General features: G+C 57.6%; 3 protein-coding genes across 10 annotated transcripts; all 3 read left to right on the forward strand.

Annotated features, from left to right (window-relative positions):
- The first annotated feature begins 672 nt into the window (after positions 1–672).
- P4hb (prolyl 4-hydroxylase subunit beta) lies at positions 673–11,610 on the forward strand. The gene is made up of 11 exons (XM_005332668.4): positions 673–932; positions 1,944–2,150; positions 4,071–4,204; positions 4,329–4,466; positions 8,164–8,268; positions 8,414–8,539; positions 8,691–8,891; positions 9,268–9,388; positions 9,499–9,680; positions 9,897–9,983; positions 10,707–11,610. The coding sequence occupies exons 1-11, from the start codon at positions 782–784 to the stop codon at positions 10,782–10,784; spliced, it is 1,530 nt and encodes a 509-aa protein (XP_005332725.2). The 5' UTR covers positions 673–781; the 3' UTR covers positions 10,785–11,610.
- Positions 11,611–11,743: 133 nt separating this feature from the next.
- On the forward strand, positions 11,744–17,545 carry Ppp1r27 (protein phosphatase 1 regulatory subunit 27). Of its 2 annotated transcripts, XM_021731200.3 has the most exons (5): positions 11,744–11,963; positions 12,382–16,121; positions 16,201–16,545; positions 16,647–16,797; positions 17,105–17,545. In XM_021731200.3, exons 3-5 carry the CDS (start codon positions 16,203–16,205, stop codon positions 17,226–17,228), a joined length of 618 nt encoding a protein of 205 aa, XP_021586875.1. In that variant the 5' UTR covers positions 11,744–11,963; positions 12,382–16,121; positions 16,201–16,202; the 3' UTR covers positions 17,229–17,545. The 2 variants fall into 2 exon arrangements, with proteins under 2 accessions (XP_021586875.1, XP_077897552.1); XM_078041426.1 differs by having other exon boundaries at positions 12,382–16,545; positions 17,128–17,545.
- A 164-nt stretch (positions 17,546–17,709) lies between these two features.
- Positions 17,710–23,211, forward strand: Mcrip1 (MAPK regulated corepressor interacting protein 1). 7 transcript variants are annotated; one of them, XM_078041431.1, is made up of 5 exons: positions 17,710–17,789; positions 21,196–21,365; positions 21,456–21,574; positions 22,119–22,220; positions 22,351–23,211. In XM_078041431.1, exons 2-5 carry the CDS (start codon positions 21,358–21,360, stop codon positions 22,413–22,415), a joined length of 294 nt encoding a protein of 97 aa, XP_077897557.1. In that variant the 5' UTR covers positions 17,710–17,789; positions 21,196–21,357; the 3' UTR covers positions 22,416–23,211. The 7 variants fall into 7 exon arrangements, with proteins under 7 accessions (XP_077897557.1, XP_077897558.1, XP_013217146.1 ...); XM_078041432.1 differs by having other exon boundaries at positions 17,737–17,789; positions 21,296–21,365; XM_013361692.4 differs by lacking the exon at positions 17,710–17,789 and adding an exon at positions 17,944–18,508 and having other exon boundaries at positions 21,296–21,365.
- The last annotated feature ends 698 nt before the right edge of the window (positions 23,212–23,909 follow it).

The raw sequence follows: 23,909 nt of genomic DNA on the forward strand, positions 1-23,909 counted from the left end.
TCCGAGCCGCGCCACCGCCCGCTGACCCCGCAGGAGCCAAGGCCTTAAGACCGCCGCCTGGCCCACCCCGCCGAAGCCGCGCCAAGCACTGAGGGTGCCCACCTGTCGGACCCCACGCCTCTGCAGGCGCTGCACGGGCCGCACGCGCGACGGAAGTTGCGTCAGTCAGGCTTCCGGCCGGCCGGCCGGGGGCGGTGCCCGTTACGGATACGCGGTCCAGTCAGAATGCAACACGAGGGGTTTCGGAGGCGCAGGCGCAGCTCCGCCCCGACCAGGGACTCCGCCTCACTGCCACGTTCGACGGAGGGACGCGCAGGGTGCGCGCGAATCTTGGCCAATCAGAAGCCACAGAGCCCGGACAGCCGAAAGAAGTAGCCATTCCCGACCCGCGAAAGGTGTGGATGAATATCACCAGTCAGAAGTCGAGGGAGAGAAAGTTCTCCGCTCGGAGCCAATCAAAATCTGGAGAGCAGAGCGAGCGCGAGCGCCGCGGCCAATCCTGGATGAGGGCGAGGAAGGACTCCGTAGCGTTTCCGACTCCGGGGCCGGGCCTAGCATGGGCGTCCAATCCGTGCACGGCGAGGGCGGGCCCCGCAGCTCGCCGGCCAATTGGAGGGCCCCTAGGGGCGCGTGCGCGCGGCGGCTGGCGCGCGCGGCGGGTTATTGGGCGCGTCTCCGGACCAGGATTTATAAAGGCGAGGCCAGGACTGGCGCGCGCTCTCGTCGCCTAGGCTGTCCCGGCGGCGCCAACCGAACCGCCCCGCCCGCTCCGACGTCCGACATGCTGAGCCGCGCTCTGCTGTGCCTGGCCCTGGCCGCGGCGGCCCGGGTGGGCGCCGACGCCCCCGAGGAGGAGGACCACGTCCTGGTGCTGAGGAAGAGCAACTTCGCGGAGGCGCTGGCGACGCACAAGTACCTGCTGGTGGAGTTCTGTGAGTGGCCGGCCTGGCGGGCGGGGGGCGCCGCCGCGGTGCGGCCCTGCGCGCGGCGGGCCGGGTCAGCGGGCCTGCTGGCCGTGCTGGCCCGTGGCCGCGCCGAGTTCGGCCTGGCCCGTCGCGGCCCGCCCCTCGCCAGGCGCGCCTGCTGTCAGCTCGCTGCCCCCGGCCGCCGGGAGGGCATCCTTCCTGCCCGGATTGGAAGCGTTCGCGTCCCGGGCTCCTCGAGAGTGGCTGCCCGGCGGAGAGCCAGGGAGTGTCTTTGTGCCCGAAGTCCACATGGCAGCAACCCTCGGTTAGCTGGGGGACGCTGGACGGACCTGTGTGAGCCGTGGCAGACCCCACAAGCCGGGCTCCAAGCCGAGCTCCAAGCCGGGTCCGGCTCTGCTGATTACTCAGCTGGACTGACCCAGAAATGCCCAGCTCCTGCCCGCGCCACCCTTAACCTGCCCTGGCTTTCCTGTCGTGTAGCCAGTCCGTCTGAGGCTTTTACTTGTTAGCAAGTATTTGGGCTCCCACTGTCTCTGGGCTGGGAACCTTATGCCACCACATCTGCTACCCTTCCTTGGCAGATTGTGTTATTCCCACCTATAAAGAACGGTTTAAGATGAGAATGTGAGAGATGCGGACCTCACACAGATGTGTGTCACATACTCATAAGCATTTTTTGGTTGGTGTAAGGGTGGGCCATCAAACCTTTGACTTGTCCTGGGTTCTTAAAGGGAAATCCTAGGGACACATTGGTTCTGATGGCCTGCAGGTTATAGGAAGTTACCAATCTAGAGGGTGTGTCTTCCTGTGCTGGTGGTGACAGAGCAGAACAGGGATGGTGTTGGTGTGTCGATCGTTGATGGCCTCTGTCCTGAAGTTGCCCAAGATCAGCAGCTATCAGCTCAGCCTTGTGGGTTTGGAGGCCTTATCTTGGTGTGCAGATAAGGTTTTTATGAAGGGAAGAAGCAATGGGATGGGATCAAGGGCTGCTTTCCAGTGTCCCACTTTCTTTTCCAGATGCCCCTTGGTGTGGTCACTGCAAAGCACTGGCCCCTGAGTATGCCAAAGCAGCTGGGAAGCTGAAGGCAGAAGGTTCCGAGATCCGACTAGCAAAGGTGGATGCCACTGAAGAGTCTGACCTGGCCCAGCAGTATGGCGTCAGAGGATACCCCACAATCAAGTTCTTCAAGAACGGAGACACAGCCTCCCCCAAGGAGTACACAGGTGTGACCACGGTGCAGGCCTTGGAGGCGAACCTAACTGAAAGCTCATCCAGTAGTGTATCTGAGGTGGGGGCCCGTTTTCAGGGGCTCTGGGGGGGACTGTGTTTGCAACTGGTCCACACTTGAGGGTCCTGTGATGTCTGATGGCCTCCTGGGGGGCCTGCTGGCAAAGCTTGTCTGGAAATGAACTAGAAAAGGGTAACGTGTGCTTGCAGCGTGCCAGCCACCACACTCAAGCATCCAGGCAGGTCCTCAACTACTGTCCTGCCACCTCCAGGGCAAATGAACCACTAGTGGCAAAGAAACGCTTTCTGGTCTCTAAGGTCAGTTCTGCAGAATGTCTGTCAGGCCCATGTTCGGAGCAGCCTGAAGCTGCCCATCCCAGGGTTAGCAGAAGTATCCCTTCAAGCAGTCTTATCCTAATCAGCATCAGCCACTCTGGTTGCCTCACTAGTAGACCCCACTATTTTTTTGGTACCAGACATTGAACCTGGGGTGCTTAACCACTGAGCCCCAGCCCTTTTTATTATTTATGATTTGGTGCCAGGAATTGAATTGTGGGCACTCTGTCGCTAAACCACATCCCCAGCCCCATTTTGTATTTTATTTAGAGACAGGGTCTCACTGCTTAGCACTTTGCCATTGCTGAGGCTGGCTTTTTAGTTTTTATTTTTTAGTTGTTTATAGACCTTTATTTGTATGTGGTGCTGAGAATCGAGCCCAGTGCCTCACATGCCAGGAAAGTGCACTATTACTCAGCCCCAGTCCCTAGTCCCCACTTTTCAATGTGTATTTAATCTTGCAATGGGGGTGCCTTGTCCCAAGTTACCGTCATTCTCCACCAACACTTAGGTTTTGCAGATGAGACAACTGCTCCTAAATCCACTGGTAACTGCCAGCTCAGCTTTTTGTAGGCACTTGGTTAAAGAATCCTTGTCATTCTCCGGTGGAGCAGCACTTTCTCAGGTAGTCACACCCCAGGAAAGGAGGGGAGAGCAGTTTGTTGGCCTCCATCTGGCGGGAGCAGGCCTCTTTCTTATCCCTGTGTGGCCTCCTGGCCTCTTGGATGGCATGCGGACACATACTCTTTCTCTAGTTCTTACCAGTCAGGGAAGTGGGTAAGGCTGGCCTTAGAAATAACTGGCCCACCTGGGAGTGTCAGAAAGTCAAGTTGAGCCTGTTTTCAAGAAAGGAGAACTGGCGTGGAGGTTGACTTAACTAACCACATCTCAGGACTGGGGATATAGCTCGGTTGGTAGAGTGCTTCTCCCATGCACAAGGTCCTAGATTTGATCCTCAGCCCCCCCCCCCTCCCGCCAACACACACACAAAAAAAAAACATGCTATATCTCCATGACTTAGCTTGGTAGAGAGTACTGTGGGGAGACAGTGTATGTGAGTTTAATAAAAAAAAATTTTTTTAAATATTTTTATTTTAGTTATTGGGGATTGTTGAACCCAGAGGCACTTTATTACTAAACTATATCCCCAGCCCCCACCCACCCACGTTTTGTTTTGTTTTTTTGCGGGAGGGGGGCGGGGCATGGTCTTACCAAGTTGCCTTGGCTGACTTTGAACTCATGGTCCTCCTGCCTCTATCTCCCAAGTTGATGGGATTACAGGTATGTGCTATTGTACCCAGCAGAGTTTAACCAATTTTAATGTCCAAAAAAATTTAGAAAATGCAAAGAATTAGAGAAGAAAATCCCACCTCCCAAGGATGACACTCTTCCCTTCTTTAAGCATAACTGTGGTCTCAGGAAGTGGGTGGCCAGGGTATAGACCTACCTGTGGAGAGAACAGCTTGTTATAGGGGTCAGTCAGGTGTCCTCAGCCTGCTTGGTGGAACTCAGGTGAGAGGGTGCCAGGCATGGTAGGGGCACCCTGTCTGACTCGGGAACCTGCCTTTGTTGGGGTGCAGCTGGCAGAGAAGCCGATGACATCGTGAACTGGCTGAAGAAGCGCACGGGCCCTGCTGCCACCACGCTGCTCGATGGTGCAGCTGCAGAGTCCTTGGTGGAATCCAGCGAGGTGGCCGTCATTGGCTTCTTTAAGGTAGAGCTTCAGAACTTGAAGGAGGGGTCCCCATGGCTTGGACACTGCAGTGTCGGCTTTGCTGCTGTGCCAGGCAGGCTCCTAGGTATCGGTGTGCAGCACCTCTTGTTTCCTTCCTTTACAGGATGTCGAGTCAGACTTGGCCAAGCAGTTCTTGCTGGCTGCAGAGGCCATAGATGACATACCATTTGGGATTACGTCCAACAGTGATGTGTTCTCCAAATACCAGCTCAGCAAAGATGGGGTGGTCCTCTTCAAGAAGGTGAGTGGCCCAGGGCAGTGCAGGCGTTGGTCTGTAGGGGGTGGTGTTGCTTTTCTTACTGCTGGAGGCCTGTGGTTATCCTGAGTCCTGTCACAGACTGGCAGAGCCAGACTACAGGAGCCACTCGGTGGCCTTTGGACTTTGGAGTCTTTGGAGTGCAAGGCCTTTGGCCAGCCTCCTATAACAGCCAATGTTCTGGACCTCCTAAAGGACACAAGGGGAGTTGCTTTTTACTAGTAGCTTTTTTTCCACTGTGACAAAGTTGGTTATTTTACTTTTTTTTTCTTTTTTTTTTTTTTGTACCAGGGATTGAACCCAGTGTGCTCTTAACCAATGAGCCACATCCCACCTTTTTTTTTTTTTTTTTTTTTAATTTTGAGACAAGGCCTTGATCACCCACTGAAACTGGCCTCAAACTTGGGATCCTCCTGTCTCAGCCTCCATCATACCCAGCATTAACCATGCCCAGCATAGTTAAATGGCCAATTTGGTGACATTAATGGTGGTCACACTGCTGTGCCACCATCACTGCTGTCTACTTCAGGTCCTCATACCAGATGGAAACTGGTGTGAACTCCCTGGGTATGTTCCCACTGGACAGACAAAGCTGCAGTTCCTGGGCCTCCCACCTTGGAAACTGCTGATTCTGACCCTGTCCTTTCTCTTTGTAAGCCAGGTGTCCTTGAACCGAGTCTGCCTATTACAGGGATGCAGCAGGCTCCTCATTGCCCGTTGTTGCCTGTGGGTTTGCCTTCTCCCTGGGGGTGGGATGGCACAGAGCAGCCCTGCTCTTGGAGCACAGCTGTACCTAGGTATGTGTGCTCCTGGGTTAATGCCATCCAGGTGGCAGATGCACAGGGAAGAGGGAGAGGAAGCTGTATGAGAAGAAGACCACAGGAGCAGAGTAGGTGCGTGTCCTGGGTTGGGGAAGGATCTTGGAGAGCTGTCCTGTTCTGCTCCCAGCAGGAGGAAACCTGCAGACAGTCGACTATTTAGGAAGAATGCAATGTTGGGGGAGAGGCTGCCTGGCTCTGTGCTGACCTTGTGTTTATGCCTTTCACCTATGAAACAGCTTCTCAGGGTGGGCTGAACACCTTGCACCTCCAGACTGGGAGGAGGAGGAGGAGGACCCCTCCTAGCAGCTGAAGCTAGGGGGTGGGGTGAAGACTGCTTTCTGTGTCCTTGCTCTTGGCATTTAGCCATTTTGCTGACTCCTTCCTCAAAAGAACCCCAGCCAAGTGACATGCTCTACTCAATAGAAACCAGGGGGTAGAGCTGCTGTGTCTTTGACACCCGACTAGAACGGGAGAGTGCAGAGCACTCTGGGCTGCTAGACAAAGTCGCCCATGTCCTGAGTTGGAGGTTGAGGGACAGTTTCTCTGAGGCCTATAGGAACCTGCGGATTCCACTTTCAGCTCCATCCACCAATCTGCCCCTGGCGCTGTGTCTGAGTAGCCATGTTAACTCTGGGTGGATGGCGGTGGCCGTCACATATACTTGTAGGCTAGGATGACAATTGCTTGTTCTTGCCTTTGAAGAATGAAGTACATTGAGGCTCTCTGTTCAGGCTGTTGGTGTATAGTTAGTTTTTTATTGAGGGTTTTTTGGTTTGGTTTTGTTTGTTTTTTGGTTTATAATCAAACCCAGGCCACTTGACCACTGAGCTATATTCCCCAGTCCTTTTTGAGACAGCCTTGCTGAGTTGTTGAGGCTCGCCTCACATTGGTGATCCTCCTGCCTCAGCCTCCCAAGTTGCTAGGATTACAGGTGTGTGCCACCATGCCTGTGACTCTTTAGTACTCAGCTGTCTGCTCTCCACTAGGCTGGGCATACCCTTGGATCTGGTGCTGGCTAATGGGTGGCAGTTTTCCTTGCACAGAGCTGAAGACTTGCTTCCTGGCAGTCCTGCCGAGGGGGTCAACAGGGGGTCAACAGGGGACAGAGGACGTGGTGCTAGAGTTCATCTCGGGTTTGTCTTGGGGATTTAGGAGTGAGGGTGGGGCCAGGGGCTTCTCCACCAGCCTGCAGCATCTGCCTTTTAGTGAGACCTTGTCACTGTGACCTGACAGGACTGGTGTCCACAGCCAGAGGTGTAAGTGGGGGCACAGAGGTCTTCACTCGAGGCTCCTGGGCAGGCCTCTCGCAGCCACCCCTGGCTGAACCAGAGCAGACTGTAAAAAATGGGCTGGACATGGTGTCGTACACCTATAATCCAGTCACTCCAGAGCACAAGGCAGGAGGAGCACAAGTTCAAGGCCTGCCTGGGCAATGTGTCAAGACTCTTGTCTCAAAATATTAAAGAGCTGGGAATGTGGCTCGGTGTGCCACTGGGCTCAATCTTCAATACCCCCAAAATAAGAAGAAAGTGGACAGTGACCACATTAAGTGGCCACATTACCAGGAGGATTTTCAGCCTGACACGGGTGCTGAGCTGTGCTCTGAGGTCTCAGCATGAGGCTGTGCCGGTGACAGCTGGTGCTCTGGTGGGAGCAGAAGCCTCATTCTGCAGGTCAGGGTGCCCTCTGGCTCAGCATTGTAGGTGGGGAGAGCAGGCCAAGCCCACCAATTCCTCGTGGACCTGGGCCAACGACCCCCTCAAAGGGCTTCTTGGCCTTGCCTTTCCACCCCATCATCCTCTCCACATTTGCTGATTTGGGGGACATGGAGCATGCCTGGAAGCCTCTGACCCTCAGGCTCTGGTGGGGAGTGGCCCACAATGTGGAGGTGACCTGGGTTTAGCACCTTTCCAGGGTTGAGTTGGAGGGTCTGGCTGGCACAGGCCTCCCCTGGATGTAACCTACCACAGGAATGGGAAGTGGCCAGTAAGAAAAGCTGAGTGCGGTCAGCCCTCCACATCCTCAGACCACCCGACCTGGAATAGAATCGTTCAGCAGTAGGCCAAGCCTGTGGTGCAGGCCTGTCTTCCAGAGGGAGGTTAAGGTGGGCGGACCCCTGAGTGCAGGAGCTGAGGCCAGCCTGGGCAGCCCAGCAAGACTCTGTCTCAAATACAACACATGATGGTAAGCCTGTGACACATGACAATGAAAAATATTTTTGCAAAAATTATTTTTCTCAGATAAAATCACTTTAGTGAGGAGAGTAATGTTCAGGTTTCTAGCAGTCTGTTCAGCGTGCAGCCTGGTATGAGACGGCAGGCCCTCCTCTTGTGCCGTCAGGCTAAGCACCCACCTACCCTGCCCGCTTCTCCCTGCACAGGGAGCAGCAGCGTGTAGTCATGGAGGTACCTTTGACACTGGATCTGCTTGGGCCAGGCTCTGTGAGTGCTGTCCTGGAAGCTGGGGTTGAGGAGCCTGAGGGACTCCCTCAAACTCGACTGCCAGAGGGTCTCAGCCTGTGGGCATTGGTGGAACCTCTCGCAGGGGGTCTCTGCAGTGACTTCCCAGCCTGGCTTGGCTTTGCAGAACAGCAGGCTATTAGCCTCCTTGTCTGGCCTACAGGGACAGGATCTAGTCATTCCTGTGACCGTCCTACCACACATGCCCTTTTTGGGGGCAGCTAGAGGACCTGGAGGTGTCACACCTGAGTTTTGGACAAACCAGGACTTGCTGGTGGCCATGGTGAAGTGGCTGAAGCTGGTCCAGGCTGTCGGGGAGCAAGCGGCTGGGTTCCCAGTCGCTGCCTGGCTGAGCCCAGGAGCCTGTGGCAGGCTGGCTCACGATCCCCCTTCTGTCCACAGTTTGATGAGGGCCGGAACAACTTTGAAGGGGAGATCACCAAAGAGAACCTGCTGGACTTCATCAAGCACAACCAGCTGCCCCTGGTCATTGAGTTCACTGAGCAGGTGTGTCTCTCTCTCAGGCTCTAGTGGGAGTCAGATGGTGCAGGTGGGCTCCCTGGACATGCAGGAGGCGCATTTGTCACTGTCATCAGTATTCTGTCAAATATTAGCTTGTGGCTTAGACGAAGCAATTCTATGTGTGACACAGACAGCCCCGAAGATTTTTGGAGGTGAAATCAAGACTCACATCCTGCTGTTCCTGCCCAAGAGTGTGTCTGACTATGACAGCAAACTGAGCAACTTCAAGAAAGCCGCCGGGGGCTTCAAGGGCAAGGTGGGCCACCTAGGGATGGGTGGCTTCCCCAGGTAGTCAGGGCCTCTGGACTCCGCTCCCCCTTGGGGTCTGGGTGATGGGGTCCCCTAGGCCAGGCCTTCGGCTCGAGGCCGCCTGCGGGCCGGTCTCAGTGCGCTTTTTCTCCCCCAAGATCCTGTTCATCTTCATCGACAGCGACCACGCCGACAACCAGCGCATCCTCGAGTTCTTTGGCCTGAAGAAGGAGGAGTGCCCAGCCGTGCGGCTCATCACCCTGGAGGAGGAGATGACCAAGTACAAGCCGGAGTCGGACGAGCTGACAGCGGAGGGGATCACAGAGTTCTGCCACCGCTTCCTGGAGGGCAAGGTCAAGGTGGGTGGCAGGCCCACTTGGGCGCATGGCTGGCCTCGGGGAGTGGGCTCCGCTCCTGGACCCTGGGCCCTGGTGTCTCAGGCTTCACCTTCCAAGCCTGGAGATCCTGACACCAGAGCCCACACACAGCCCTGGCCATCCTCGCACTGCAGTCCCGCCGCGCGCAGAGGTGGCCTCAAGGCTGCGAGGGTAACCTCATGTCCTCTCATTGGGCCGACCTTGACAGCTCCTCTCCTTTCGCCAGGCTCCTGGCACTGTTCACTCTGGCGGCCTCGGAGGACAGCGTGTGCCTCATCCACGCCAGGGGTGGGTGTGGCGGGGAGCACTGTGGGCCTCTGGGCAGTGCAGCCTCTGACCGGCTCTACTTGCCCTCTAGCCCCACCTGATGAGCCAGGAGCTTCCTGAAGACTGGGACAAGCAACCGGTCAAAGTACTGGTTGGAAAGAACTTTGAAGAGGTGGCTTTTGACGAGAAGAAGAACGTCTTTGTGGAGTTCTGTGAGTGCTGTGTCTGGGCCCTGGGTGGTCGCAGGCTGTGCAGAGCCAGAGGCAGCATTTGCAGGTGGCTCCTGGTCTAGGGTGGACCCTCAGCCCAGTCTTCTTTTCAGATGCCCCGTGGTGTGGCCACTGTAAGCAGCTAGCTCCTATTTGGGACAAACTGGGTGAGACGTACAAGGATCACGAGAACATCGTCATTGCCAAGATGGACTCCACGGCCAACGAGGTGGAGGCTGTCCGGGTGCACAGCTTTCCCACGCTGAAGTTCTTCCCTGCACGTGCAGACAGAACGGTGCGACAGCCGTGGGGCTGGGAGAGTCCTGTCCCCACACCATTTTGCAGCCTCTCTGTCCACGAGGAGCTGGGGACCAGGAAGGAGTGGGGCAGGAGAGGCCTCGAGGGACCCCTCTTTAAGAACCCCCCTTTCTGCACCAAGGGGAAGCTGCTGCCCCTTGGGGTCGGGGGGGCCTAGGGTTGGCTCCATGTCCCTGGCCCTTGTCTTCCACAGGTTATCGACTACAACGGGGAGCGGACCCTGGAGGGTTTTAAGAAGTTCTTGGAGAGTGGTGGTCAGGATGGGGCAGGAGATGATGATGTGAGTGTGGCCATGTGGACCCTGGGCTGGCTTCTGGGGCACAGGCCTAGGTCCACTTGGGAGGTGCGAAGGCACTTGTGAAGTCTAGACCTTCTTAGGAAGTCTCGGGGCCCTCACATCCCTGCTGACTTGGGCTCAAGTGTCCCACCACTGGTTAAAGCCCACCATTGCTTAACAGATGTGACCACTTAGTTACTCTGTGGGGCAGGCACCCTCTGGCCCCAGGCTGGACAGTGGATTTGGGCTAGTCCTCAGAAGCTCAGTCTTGTCCACATCAGCTTGTGGCCAGGGGTGGTGGTGGTAGTTATTCTGGGGGAAGTGGAGGGCAAGTCAGGAGAGGCTGGTGGGGATGGGAGTTAGTGACTCTGGTGGCATTTGAGGCAGGGCGTGGAGGGTATAGTCAGTGTGAAGTGAGGAGTGAGGGCAGGTCTGTCCTGAGGGAGCCACTGTGGCTGCTGGGGGTGGATCTGGATCAAGGGGACAGCAGGACCTTGCTGCTGACACTGCCAAGTGTCACCACTGGCCATACAGCAAGGGACCGAAGGGCTGAATCACCCAATGCTCACTGCGCTGGGACTTTTTTCCCCACTGGGCTGTCCCTGTCAGGATGCCTGGGGTCCCTGGTTCATCCACCCTTGTAGGCAGGTCTGGGTGGCCTATTGGCCACCTCCAACTGCTACACTGCCACCAGCCCTTTCACCACCCTCCCTTCCCGCACCCCAGGACCTAGACCTAGAAGAAGCTGAAGAGCCAGACATGGAGGAGGACGACGACCAGAAAGCTGTGAAAGACGAACTGTAGCACCGCAGCCAGACCTGGGCACCCCAACCACACCTGGTGGGCCGCGCTCCCGCAGCCCAGGCCCTCGGCGCCGACCCTCACCTGAGCAGGGAGTGTCATCGGAAACCCAGGGACTCATTCTAACACACGTGTGCACCTAACCTGTCTCCTCGCTTTTCAATGTTTGGAAAGGGATTATCTCCAGGCAGCCCATCCTGGTGGGCCCCTTTTTTAAATTGTGATGTACTTTTTTGTACATGGTTTTTGTCCTGAGTGCTCGCTAAAATGTTTGGGATCTCACACTGGCAATCCCTTTCCTGTTGGAGAGGTCTGTGCTCTCCATCTGTGAGACTTTTAGACATTTTTCGACATCAGGGTATTTGCTCCACCTTGGCCAAGCCTCCCTGAAGACCCCTGTGCCCTGTGTGGGGAGGGACAGATCCACTGGATACGGTCGCTCTCCATGCATGTTGTGCCAGTGTGGCCATGACTGAGCATGGTTCTTAAAATTCTTGGTTAAATGGAGACCTCTGGATCCTGTCAGGGATGCCTCACATCTAGACAAGGGCACTGTGATTGCCGGCCGCAGGGCCCAGGACAGGCCTGAACAGCTCACCTGTTCTTCCTCAAGCCGGGGCTCCCACTCTGTCTCAGGCGCTCCACACCGACTGCGGGTTCTGTTGCAGCATGGCTGAGGCCTACACAGGCAGAACCAGGCCCTTGGTTCCCAGGCCAGGAGACAGCCAGGGATGCCGGGGCTGAATCACATGTTGACCATTCTTCGGGCATTTCTACCACGATATTGGAATTGGACACATTGGCCAAATAAAGTTGAAATTTTACTACCCGCCGTGGCCTCTGCTGTATTTCTTCAAGTCACAGGAGCTGGGCTGAAGAGATTCAGCCAGCTTTGAGGGGCCACTGTTGTCATGACCTCTGTGTTGAAGTGTCACAGTGCAGAAACAGCTCAGGCACAGCTTGGGGTTACCCAGGGCATGAGCACCTGCAGGCTGCCAAGCAGGGGCATGTTGATTTGCCCATGGACCAGGGCCACTGCCGCTCTGCCTGTGCCCAGGGCCATGATGTTGACTGGACCTTTGTGCAGCTGCCCTGGCCACCAGGGACATGCTGGCCATCTCATCCCCTGCCCTCACCTCAGTGATCAGACAAAAATTTGGGTGGATCAAACCTCAAGAAGAGGTAAGATGACGGACTGGGATTGTGGGGCACTGGGCTCAATTCCCAGCACCACATTAAAAAAAAAAAAAAAAAAAAAAAAGTCCATCAACAACAAAAAAACATTTCGAAAGAAGAGGTAAAATGGACAAGTTGCCATGATTACTAACCAAACCTTGATAGAATTAAGATGGAACATTCACCGGGTTTTACACTGGCCTGATGCAGCAGTGCACAGTGGTATTCCCAGCTGCTCAGGAGGCTGAGGTAGGAGGTTTGCAAGTTCAAACCAGCCTCAGCAACCTACTCAGGCCCTCTCAGAATTTAAAACAAGGGGCAGGGGACTGTGCTGGGGATTTGGCTCAGTGGTAAAGCGCACCCGCGTTAAATCTCTGGTACCAACAAATTTTAAAAATGTGACGTGCTTGTGGATCACATACAGGAAAAGGACAATTGGAATCCGCTTCGAAGACAATGGGCAATGGAGCTGCTGAGCCTGGCCATCTTCCCCTACCCACTCGGGTACATCAGGACCTCTGCAGGACCACACAGGAGAGGCAGCACGGGAGGGGGATGGCAGCATCTGAGGGAGCCCAGCACAGCCTCCAGCAGGCTTCTGTCCCACACTCGCCAGGTGGCCTGCTTCTTGAAGGAGCCTTCAGCACCACCAGCCTCCTGGGTCCCCCCTACTCATGACAGTGGCCCTGTAGAGCCCTCAGATGTGCTGGTACAGACCCAGCTATTGGGCCAATGCAGGGCTCATTGGGAGTATGATTCTCCACTGGGCACCTACCCAAGGGCATGGTGGGTGGCCAGACCCCCATGCCCACCCTTGCAGTGCTACATAGACCCTCACAAGCCCAGGGCCCCTGCTTGTGTGCTGTTGTGCAGTACACAGCCGGCAGGTGATGGAGACTGGTGTCAGGTCCTTGGGCACACTGGCTTGCCCAGGCACCCATGGTCCTGACACTGCCCACTCCAGCCTGTCCACTTTGCTGGCTTCCAGGTGGCCCATGTTGGGGGTGGTTTCCAGCCAGCTGGGCTCCAGGTGCCTCAGCAGGATTTGTGGGCTGTGCCTGGGTCCTGCCCACACAGTGGGGTACATCTCTATTGTAAAGTAGGCACAGGTAATTGGAGGGGGTGAAAGGATGCTAACTGCCCCCCAAAATGTGAGCTGAAGCCCTGGAGATGTGACTCGGGCAGGATGTGACTCTGGCCCTGCTGCCTGCCTTGGGGGAAGGCAGGCAGCAGGGCCAGAGCAGGGGGCCATCTCCAGCCACAGCTGAAAGGGGTGGGCTACACTCCCTGTCTGACCCTGCTTCCCAACTGTGTAGATGCTTGGTCTCGGGATAGAATGTTGGGACCAGGCGGCCACCATCACGCGCTCCTGGGCCCAGAGTGAGTCACGGATACATTTCCCCTTCGCAGAGGCAGCTGATGAGTGCATTCCTGGGCTAGGCTGTGCCGAGGCTGTGGGGTGGTGTCCAAAAACCTCGCTGGCTGGGCCAGTGGATTAGCAAGGCAAGCCTGAAGGCTCTGGGGGAGGCAGTGAAGGCTTAACAGTCTGGGACTTCCCAATCCCTCGCTCTCTCCCCAGATGACCAGAAGCCACTGAAACCTAAAAAGCAAATGCCAGGCTGATGGTGCTCACTGCCCCAGGGTCCTCTGGCCTCAGAGCCTTCCTGGGAGGAAGGGCTACAGCCTGCTCTGGGCCGCCACCCTTCAACATGCCAGCTTTCTTTTTTCTTGTTGGTACTGGGGATGGAACCAAACCCAGGGGCATTTTACCACTGAGCCACTTCCCTGACTCTTTTTATTTATTTAATTTTTTTTTTTTTTTTTTTTTTTTGGTGCTGGGGATCAAACCCAGGGCCTTGTGCACATGAAGCAAGCAACCTACCAACTGAGCTGTATCCCCAGCCCCCTTTTATTTTGAGGCAGGGTCTTGCTAAGTTGCTCAGGGACTCAGTAAGTTCCTGAGACTGGCTTTGAACTTGTGGTCCTTCTGCCTACGCCTCCCCAGTCACTGGGATCATAGGTGTGCCCTGCCGCACTTGGCAGATGGTAACCTTTTTGCATAAATGTTTTAATTTGTCGTTGAAAAAATGGAAACTTAAAATCATGCAGACCAGGTCACTTTTATCACAAGTTCATACCAACTGAGACAAATTAGGGACAAAGCTTTTCATTTCACCCATGATAGCAGAGGGTCCTCTCCTGCTGAGGTGCTCCAGGCAGCCTCTGGGACTCAGGATGCAACTACAACAAAAGCACATCCATTCCTCTAGGGAACCTGTGGTGGCGGACAGGCCTTGGGGACCAGTCCCTTCTCTGATCCACACAGAAGCCTTCAGGGCACTGGTTGCAGGATGAGCCACTTGGGGTCCGACTTGGGGCTGCCAAACAGGCTCATCTGACCCATTCAGCTCAGTCCTGTCCAGCTTGAGGCCCAAAGCCTGCTGGAAAGGGCCATTTTGGGGCCCTGGTCAGCGCTGGACGGAGGCATTTTCACCTCACTGTCTCCTAGCTTTCTCTCCCCTCCCCCACCTTTCTTTCTCTGTTAGGGATGGAACCCAGGTCCTTGCCCAACAAGAGAAAAGCCATGTCCGCAGCAGAGCTGCCGCCAGCTGGCCACAGGGCAGAATGTTTAGTCTCCTGGCTTCCTGTAAACAAGGGAGAAGAAACCGTACTGATTCTTCCCAAGTGGCCAGGAGTCACGACTGCCCAGCACTCCCAGAGTCCCTGAAAATGCAGGACCCAGGCACCACCCAGCAAGGTCCCCGCAGGTCGGGCCTAGACAGGCTGTGTGTGGGGTGCAGAGTCTGCAGCCCTGTGTGAGGCCCAGTGGACACTGAGGCAGAGAGATGCTTCCAGGCAGGGTGGTCTGCAGCCTGTGGCTCAAGCTTTGCACCTTGAGGGGGTCCGACACACCTGTTGACTGGACTCTGTTGGCTGGGGCCCAGCTAATGATGGAGCACTGCCTCTCCTCCCTGCCTGCAGGGCTGGCCAGTCTCAGTCCTGTTATTTAGGCCTCCAGGGGCCACCTGGAGCATCTCACCAGTGGGATGTTGAGCTTCATCTCCGACTCATGTCCTATCCCCCAGTACCTTGGAATGAGACTTTTTTGGGGGGAGAGGGGCAGTATTTAAGATTGAACTCAGGAGAACTCTGCTGCTAAGCTATATCCCCAACTGTGCTTTGATATGGTTTTTTGTTGGTTTGAGTCAGGGTCTTGCTAAGTTGCCCAAACTGACCTTGAGCTTGCATCCTCCTGCTTGGCCTCCTGAGTCCCTGGGGTGACAGGCGTTTGCCACCATGCCCAGCTAGAATGTGAACTTATCTAGAAACAGGGTCACTGTTCCTGTAATTGGTTAAGATGAGGTCATACTGGAGTAAGGTGGCCATAAGTCCATTATGGCTGCTGGCCCTGTGAGAAGGAGATTTAGCCAGGTGCGGTGGTCCGGGCCTGTAACCCCAACCACTCAGGAGGATGAGGCAGGAGGATCAAAAGTTCAAGACTAGTCTTGGCAGCTTAGTGAGATCTTGTCTTAAAAAAAAAAAAAAAAAAAAAAAAAAAAAGGCTCAATGGTAAAGCACCCTAGGTTCAAGCCCCAGCACAGCCATCAAAACAAAACAAAACAAAACAAAACGCGAGGTACTGACAGCCTGCCAGGGCTGGGCTGAGGGTCACACCACCCCACATAGTCCCTTCACTAGGGACACAGACTGGACACCACCTTCAATGTGAACAGTTTCTGGCAGCATTTCAGAACCCAGAGAAGGTATGGCAGGCAGGATCCTGGTCTTGGAGCGCCCAGCCTGGGGAGCAGGTCCATGTGGACAGAGCCATCAAGGCAGCTCCCAGGAAACCACAGCACCAGAAGCTGATGAGGAAGTGACAGGTGGAGATGGCTAGGCCTGGCCTCCCCCACAGCAGACAGACCAGTGCTCCTCGGATGTGGGGAGGCCCTCCCTCTCCAGGAGGCAGAGGCCACTCATCCCCAGGTGCTTGGGCCTCCTTACAACCTTGGCACCTACCTTGCCCTTGAGCCCACACCTGAGGCCTTCTTCATGGGCCCTGTCCTTCTCCTGCCCTCTGTTAAAGCACCTTCTAGGTCCAGCTGTGGGGCAGGGAGCGGTGGCCAGGAAGGATCTGACCCCTTTGGCCGGACACAACGACAGGTGGGCTGAAAGATGAGCCACCAAACATGATCCGGTGCGCAGGGAGGGGGCAGCTCGGTTTCAGCCTTCTCGTCCACAGGCATGACCACGCAGCTTTATATAGCTCCGCAGACACTATATAAGCCGGAAGCAAAGTCTCATCAGAAGAACCTGCACGCTGACCTGGTCTGGCTGGAACACTCCTCACCCCAGTGCAGTCGGGTCCCCAGGGGGCAGCCCACCCCAGCCCCCAGGATGCCCAGCAGAACAGTACGATATGCCCGCTACAGCCCCCGGCAGCGGCGCCGGCGAATGCTGGCTGACCGAAGTGTGCGTTTCCCTAATGACGTCCTCTTCTTGGACCACATCCGCCAGGGTGACCTGGAGCAGGTAGGGCGTTTTATCCGGGCTCGGAAAGTCTCCCTGGACACCATCCACCCCTCAGGTGAGTGATTCCCAGAGGGACTGGCCATGGACCTGTGGGTATACTGGGGAAGGCCAATGTGGAGGACTCTAGCCTTGACCCCTGCCCTCCCACCTGCACAGGTCTAGCTGCTCTGCATGAAGCAGTGCTCTCTGGAAACCTGGAGTGTGTAAAGTTGCTGGTCAAATATGGGGCTGACATTCACCAGCGTGACGAGACGGGGTGGACACCTCTGCACATGGCCTGCAGTGATGGGTACCCTGACATCGCCAGGTGAGAGAGTGGGACCTGGTGCAGAAAGGTCCTGGCCCAACCTCTCCAGGCATCCACTGGTCCCCAGGAGGTGGGTCCCCAAAAGACAGCTCTGATGGTGCAGGCATGAACCCTCAGGGTTGTCCCCTGGCACCCTGTTTCTATCCTGTGTTGGCCCATAACAAACTGGAAAGCTGGCCGCAGCTTACAAAGGGTCAGGTTTCCTCCTCACCCTGGGTGGAAAAACAAACAGGTGACCCCGGGCTCTATGCCTGCGTGCTGGGGTGGGGACAAGCATGCTTCAACCAGGGCTGCCCTCTGCATCCAGGTACCTCATCTCTCTGGGGGCAGACACAGATGCAGCCAATGACGATGGGGACCTGCCCTCTGACCTCATTGACCCGGACTTTAAGGACCTGGTGGAGCTCTTCAAAGGAACCAGGATGGACTGAGTTGGAGCTGCACTCCAGGGCTCCTGCCTCCTGGAGAAGGGGCCTGCACCCTGTTCCAGGGAACAGGGCATTCTTCATTTGTGGCTCAGGGCTGCCACTGGGCTGGCCAGGACTGGTCCTCAGGCGAGACCCCTGTCCCCTACACCCATGTCTCTGGCTTGGCTTAATCACCAGGTGAAATTTTTTTGTGGTGCTGGGGCTCAAAGCAGATCCGCACACGTGGTAGGCAAGTGCGCTGTCACGCAGTGGCGTCCCAGCCCTCTAGGTGGATTTTTTATTGTGACACTTTGTACTTTTTCAATAAACGTGATTCCCAAGCCTGTGGTGGTGGCCTGATTCCTAGGGTCCAGGGCCGGGCGCTCAGCACCCTCGCCAGGCGGGGCCTCCCGGGGCCCCTTCGGCCCGACTCCCGGCTCGGCTCCTGCTTCCCGGTCTGCGCGCCCCCGGGCCCGCCACCTTCCGGGGCCGCCCCCGCCCGCCCCGGCGCGGTCACGTGCCCTCTGCGCCTGCGCGGGCGTCACTTCCGGCCGGCCCTCGGGAGGCGGCGGCGCAGCGGGCGAGGTGAGGCGGGCGCGGCCGGCGGCGGGTCTGGGCCGCGGGGCGGGGCGGGGCGGGCGGCGGGCCGGAGGCTGCTGCCAGGCTGCTCCCGCCGCGCCCCCGGGCGGCAGCGAGTGGCCGGGGCCGAGGCGCGTGGCGGGCAGTGTCCGCGCGCGGCGGCGCCGCGGGCGGGTGCAGACAGGGCGCCGGGCCTGCCGCCGGCCCCGCTGGCACCGCTGGCCCCGCTCGGCCGGTGGTCGGCCCCAGGGGATAGAGAACTCCGAGGGGCAGCGGCGGCTCAGAACTGCAGAGGGAGGAACGCGGCCTCCGCACCGCCGGCCCTGCTCGTGGACGCCCGTTGTCACTTTGCTGGACAAGAGTACCACCTGGTGCCGCGTCCCCAGCTCGTGGCCGCGAGGGGAGCGATCGAGGCGCGATCCGGCCCCCGCACTCTCGCCGTTTCCGCCGCTGCCTCGCCCAGGACGCCTCTGAAGCCCTGGGTCCCGTGGAGCAGGCCGCTTCCGCCGACGCCCCTCCCAGCCTGCGGTGGACGGCCAGAGCCAGCCGAGCCCGAGGGATGCCCTGGGCATCGGGCCTGTCGGAAGGCCAGGACCCCGCCTTGGGGTGCCGGCAAGCGTTGAGGCCTGCTGCAGGGGGCTTGGGCCAGCCTCAGCATTTGGGCCCACCCAGCTGCTGACCTCGGCAGGATGGGGGTCATCAGGTGCCTTCTTGCTGTCCCAGCTGTAGGTACCAGAGCAGTGTGTGCAAAGCACCTTTGTGTCTGCTGTGACCATGCAGTGTCTTCAGTACTCTGTACTTTTCTGGGTGGTGGTCATTACCAGTGGGCTGGCTCTATCTTCCCATCTGCTCAGAGCTGTCTTGTGCCCTGCTTAGTAATCAACAGCATCCCCTTTCATTCTTAAAAGTGTCCAATTGGACAAAATGGTGTGTGATGACCTGCTGTGGTTCTGTTGGTTAAGGAGCTGTGGAGAACTTGTTTGAGGCAGGGGCTTCATGTGTTACTCCCGATGAGGATGCTGAGGCCAAGAGGGACTTTCCTGGGGGTGGCAGAGGAGGGATGGACAACCTCTGGCCAGGGTATTTCTGGCCCTGTGGGCTGCACAATCAAGACTGCAAGCAGTTGAGTCCTGCACAGCACGTAGACTGGAAGGTCACTTGCACTGAGGGATGGCAAGTGGCAGGCAGTTCTGTGGCAAAGACTGCATTTGGGATTGGGGTGGGGGTGTAGCAGTAAGTGACACCTGAGAGAACATGAAACACCTGGGCCTTGGGCTTGATGGCAGAAGAGGCCATTGGCATCTTTCTGGTGAGTGACGTGGAAGGTGTCCAGAATGTCCCCAGCCTGGGAGGCCGATGCAGCAGGGCTGGACTGAGTGTCCGCAAGGTGGGGATAGTGAATGGAGGAAGTCTGTTGGTGGAGGGACTCTGGAGTCCTCAGGTCTGAGACACTGCTTGATGAGCTTCCTCTTGTTGCATGGTCTGTAGAGAAAAAAAAGAAAAGGAAACTGCCAAACTTTGACATGTTAGCGATTGTTAGATACAGCCCAATTTCAGAGTCGTGAGGGAAAGGTATCTTAGAATTGCCATGCATGTTTCATGCCTGAATCCCAGCTCCTCGGGGGGCTGAGGCAGGATTGCAGGTTCAAGGCCAGCCTCAGCAACTCTGCAGGAACCTGTGTTGAAGTTAAAATTCAGCAGGCTGGGGGTGTCGCTAGTGGTGGGACGCTTCACTCGCATGTGGGAGGCCTAGGTTCAACCTTTGGCAGCACATAAAGAACAATTGCATGTAGGCTGAGGTGTTGGGCCCCAGTGTTGAGGAAATGATTATGGAAGAGAAGGCAAAGTCAGGGAGGGATGCAGAGCTTGGGGTGGCATTGCCCACCCTGTGCCTCCTCCTCTCATGGTGGTGGCCCCAGTGGCGTGGAGGCCTGGGAGAGCTGTGCTGAATGGGCTCTGGAGACAGCCTTCTCCCTGGCTGCTCACTGACAGCCTCTCCTTCCACCCGTCCCTGTCCCTTGGTCTGCCTGGACAAGACCACCACTCACTGCTTAGGCTGCAGAGCAACGGGCTGCACCTGATAGCCCTCTGAAGCCTGGAGGGATTTTTGTGTGTGTGCTTTCTGGCACTTCTGCTGCCTGAGCCTTTTTCCCCTGCCCATTCCCCTGCTGTGGTCCCAGGCTCAGCCCCCTGCCTGTCTGCATTTTCAGGACCCTGCTCATCTGGTGTTATGCTTCCCTCAGGCCTGGCCGGTAAACATGCTCAGGGGTCCTTACTTGGCCAAACACAAACATCATTGCCAGCCAGGCTGGTGCCAGCAGGGGGACCCAGGTTGAGGGCATGGCATTTGTGAAAGCCAGGCAGCCACTGGAGGCTGTGGCCACCGAGCCTGAGGCTGAGGCTTCACTGGGAAGGGAGGCACTAGAGGAGGGTAGGCTTGGAGGTAGGAGTCCCTGGACACAGCAGTCGGCCTGGGACAGCAGGTCTTCTGGGCCCTGGGAGCTGAGGCGGGGTGCTGAGTACCTCCCTCCTCTGAGGCTGTCCACATGGTCCTGCTGCCTCATCAGGCCCACAGGGCTTTCCCTGTTCTCTGGCATTACCAGGCTGTTAGCCCTGGAGGACCATGGGCAGAGAGCCCCTGGAGTGCAAGAAAGCATGAGCACATTGTGGGGGGCACAGGTCCTAGGCCCCCTCAGCTAACTGTACCCTTTTTGTTCTTGTTTTGGTGGTGGGCTATGTTCACTTGTGCTGCGTTCAGTCGATGAATCATTATATGACCGCTTGGCAGCTAGGGTGGGAGAGCCCAGAATGCCAATCTCCTGCCCTTCACGAGGGGCTGCAGCTGTGTGCTCTGGGCTGCGTGGAGCCCCTCGCCTTGGGGATGGACGGGTAGGGTTCTATACTACAGGCCCCCTTCTGGGGCTGCCATGTCCCTAGCACATGGGTTGCAACCTGTGTGGACCATATGTCCACAGCTGGCCACCCCCCAAATAGACTCAAGCTGTGAAAATCCCCTGAGCTGAGACTAAACTGGCAGTAACCTCCTCAGTCCTGGTTCCTGGTCAGGCCTGGCAGCTCCCTACTGCCCACGTCTTGATAGGTCTGTTCCTGCTCACACCCCAGCCCCAGGGGACCAGGCAGCCTTGGGGCCTCTGGTGTGTACGGGCTCCTCATCCCCATTGTGCAGCCAGTAGGGGGCACTCAACCTGGTGCTAAGAGAGGCCCCTGCCCACTGATGGGGCCAAGCACCAGGCCAGCTCACTTGCTGCATCCTGCATGTGTCTGACCTAACCTGATGTCCCAACCTCCTCCAGCTGACCCTGCCCCAGCCTTAGACTGCCCAGGATTGCTTGGATCCCACGGGCCACCCAGGGCTGGGCCTTATTCTGTTGTGTCCCTTGGATGGTGACAGGTCCACACAGTTTGACCACAGCTTAGAAGGAGGCAGTGGATATGCCTGCACCCTGCCCCTCTGCTGGAGGGGTCATGCTCTATCCCACTCCTGTGTTCAGGGGCTTCTGTTTCAGAGGCTGAGGGGATCCTGCAGCAGAGCACCAGGACCAGAGGACCAGCTATGACCAGGTGTGTTCTGGGCAGCATGATGGCCCTCACCCGGGGTGAGAGTGAGCCTGCTCTGCCCTGCACCCAGCCTCATGCTCTGTCCTCCCCTAGTTCCCCCGTCTCCAGAGTCGTCTACAACGGCAAAAGAAATAGCAGCCCGCGCTCGCCCACCAACAGCAGTGAGATCTTCACCCCCGCCCACGAGGAGAATGTGCGCTTTATTTATGAAGGTGGGTATGCCTGCGCAGGGGCTCCTCCTCCTGGGAATGGTCAGCCTTCCTGCTCTGCCCCAATGCCCAGGAGCTCCCTGGGCCCTTTCCTGCCTCCACTGCACCACTCTGGGTGCTAGTGCCCCATCAGTTCTTCCAAATCTGGGGGGAAGGATAGGCAGATTGAGTGACAGGGGACACTTAAAAGCCCTAGAGGAGGGTGGGGGAGTAGGCATTACCCCAGAGGAGATGGCCTCTGCAGCCTGTCCTTGGCAGCCTGTCCTCGGCACTGGGGGTGCTAGGGAGAGGAGGGAGGTGTGGAAGATGGGTGCCCCCAGCAGTTGCTGACCCAGAGTCGGGGTGGGTGGAGGACGTGGAAGGAGGGCTGATCCCAGGCTAAGCACTCCTGGGAAGCCAAGCTGGGTCAGATGGGTCACCTCTGAGAGTCCAGGCCCATGGTGGGGAGGGCTGGGTGCTGGAAGGTACCTTCAGCTGGCAGAGGGAGAGGGGTGTCTCCTGGCTGGCCTCTGCCTGACACTGACCCCACTGCCCTCGCCTGTGGCAGCCTGGCAGGGTGTGGAGCGAGACCTGCGCAGCCAGCTGTCAGGTGGCGAGCGGGGCCTGGTGGAGGAATACGTGGAGAAGGTTCCCAACCCCAGCCTGAAGAGTGAGTGGGGCCATGGGGGGCACAGGACAGCCACCTGCTTCCTGCCCACACTACCAACGTGCTCCAGGGGCTTCCAGAGGTGGGGATGGCCAGGGGCCTGTGCCAGCACTGACCACACCTTTCCCGGCAGCCTTCAAGCCGATTGACCTGAGTGACCTGAAACGCCGGAACACGCAGGATGCCAAGAAGTCCTAGAGTGCCAGCGCCCTCCCCTGGCCGCTGGAAGATCAGGGTGCACTTGATGTTGGCTTCCTCCTGTCCTGCAGGCCCTCCCAGGAGGAGGGAGGGGCCGTGCTCCAGTGGGCTGCAAGCCCTAGGGTCAGCAGAATTGATGGCCGAGGCCACTTCTCTCTGCGCCCCTCCTGTCCTCCCTGGGGATCTCAAGCTGCCCCTGTCACTTGGAGGGGCGTCTGGCCCTGCCTGCCCCCGCCAGAGGCCCTGACCCCAGTCCCTTCTCCTCACCTGCTGCTGCCCCTCCCTTCTGTTCCTGTCCACTGCGGGATCAGGAAGGAGAAAAGGGGGCCTGTTTCCCAGGTTGGTGGGACTGGCTGGTTTTGTCCTTGAAATGACCAGGAAGTGGGACAAGCACAGCTGCACCTGCACTCAACTTGGGTCCCCCACAGACCTCTGCTAGTCCTCTGCCTAGACACTTGGGGAGCCTCCCCCACCCTGCCCCCACTGTCCAGCCTCCCCTTCCCTGCCTCAGCTTCAGGATGGCACCAGGTTTCGGCCTGAGACAGTACTGACCTCCCTAAAGGGGTCCCCAGCAACCAGACCCTGCCTGGTGCCTAAGCCCGGTGGCCACAGAGGCACCCTTGGGCCAGGGGTGCCAAGGCTGAGCTGAAATGGTGCTGTTGGGCCTGTCCTGGCTCTCTGGAGTGTGTGGGAGGGTCACCAGGGCCCCTTTTTTTTTCATGTACCCTCTGGAAGCCAAGTGTCTGTGTGGCCCTGGAGCCGGGGGGTCTGTGAATAAACATGGGTGGCACTGGGAGTGGCCTCTTGGCCATCTGTTAGCCCTCTGCCTTGCAGCCCACACACCTGGACAGGGGACTCCAGCCACGGTAGAGGCTCTGCTTAGCACTTCTCGGTGTGAGTCGGGGAACAGGGCAGGGGTCTGAGGGTGTCCAGGCGGGGAGAGATGAGCTGCTCTCAACAGTCAGCCCTTGTCCAGACTAGAGGCTCTCCTGAGGCCATTCTCTCTGGGGGTAGGACCCTGGGGCAAGTGGGCAACCATCTGCTGCCCTGGACCCACCTTCCATGGCCTGGACTACTGACAGGGAGTTGGCTTCCCCAGTGTCCACATGGAAGCGTGCTGCTGGCCCCCGAGAGCCCCAGTTGCACTTGGCCCTCAGACGTGGAAACAGCCCTGGAACGCTTCTGCCCCGGAGACGGGGCCAAGCCGGAATTTATTTCAGGAACACCCTTTCCCAGAAGGGTATTCCGAGGCTTGAGTGGCCCCATGGGCTTCTGGGGGTGGGCTGGGCAAGTCTCCGTGGGAGAGGACAGTGCCTATGAGGATGAGCTCCACCTTGGTGCCAGTGGCACTCACTGGAGCCAGGTGCCAAGCCACCCCTGGAACATGTGGCCTTGTTAGGCCCTGGGGATCTGCAAGGCCGTCCATAGAGGCTTTGAGTGTCCCAAGCTGAGGTCACCCAAGCTTGCTACTGGAGAGGATGGCACATGGCTTGC

The sequence above is a fragment of the Ictidomys tridecemlineatus genome, chromosome 3, assembly GCF_052094955.1.
Source record: "Ictidomys tridecemlineatus isolate mIctTri1 chromosome 3, mIctTri1.hap1, whole genome shotgun sequence".
NCBI classification, from domain to species: Eukaryota; Metazoa; Chordata; class Mammalia; order Rodentia; family Sciuridae; genus Ictidomys; species Ictidomys tridecemlineatus.

Bases quoted from the DNA above. Each gene is read 5' to 3' on its own strand.
- Mcrip1 (XM_040268339.2), top strand. From the start codon at position 19,038: ATGAAACACCTGGGCCTTGGGCTTGATGGCAGAAGAGGCCATTGGCAT. The intron at 21,366-21,455 runs GTGTGTTCTGGG...GTCCTCCCCTAG, and splicing joins AGAGGACCAGCTATGACCAG to TTCCCCCGTCTCCAGAGTCG. The intron at 22,221-22,350 runs GTGAGTGGGGCC...CTTTCCCGGCAG, and splicing joins TCCCAACCCCAGCCTGAAGA to CCTTCAAGCCGATTGACCTG.
- Ppp1r27 (XM_021731200.3), top strand. From the start codon at position 16,203: ATGACCACGCAGCTTTATATAGCTCCGCAGACACTATATAAGCCGGAA. The intron at 16,546-16,646 runs GTGAGTGATTCC...CCACCTGCACAG, and splicing joins GGACACCATCCACCCCTCAG to GTCTAGCTGCTCTGCATGAA. The intron at 16,798-17,104 runs GTGAGAGAGTGG...CTCTGCATCCAG, and splicing joins GGGTACCCTGACATCGCCAG to GTACCTCATCTCTCTGGGGG.
- P4hb (XM_005332668.4), top strand. From the start codon at position 782: ATGCTGAGCCGCGCTCTGCTGTGCCTGGCCCTGGCCGCGGCGGCCCGG. The intron at 4,205-4,328 runs GTAGAGCTTCAG...CTTCCTTTACAG, and splicing joins CCGTCATTGGCTTCTTTAAG to GATGTCGAGTCAGACTTGGC. The intron at 9,984-10,706 runs GTGAGTGTGGCC...CCCGCACCCCAG, and splicing joins ATGGGGCAGGAGATGATGAT to GACCTAGACCTAGAAGAAGC.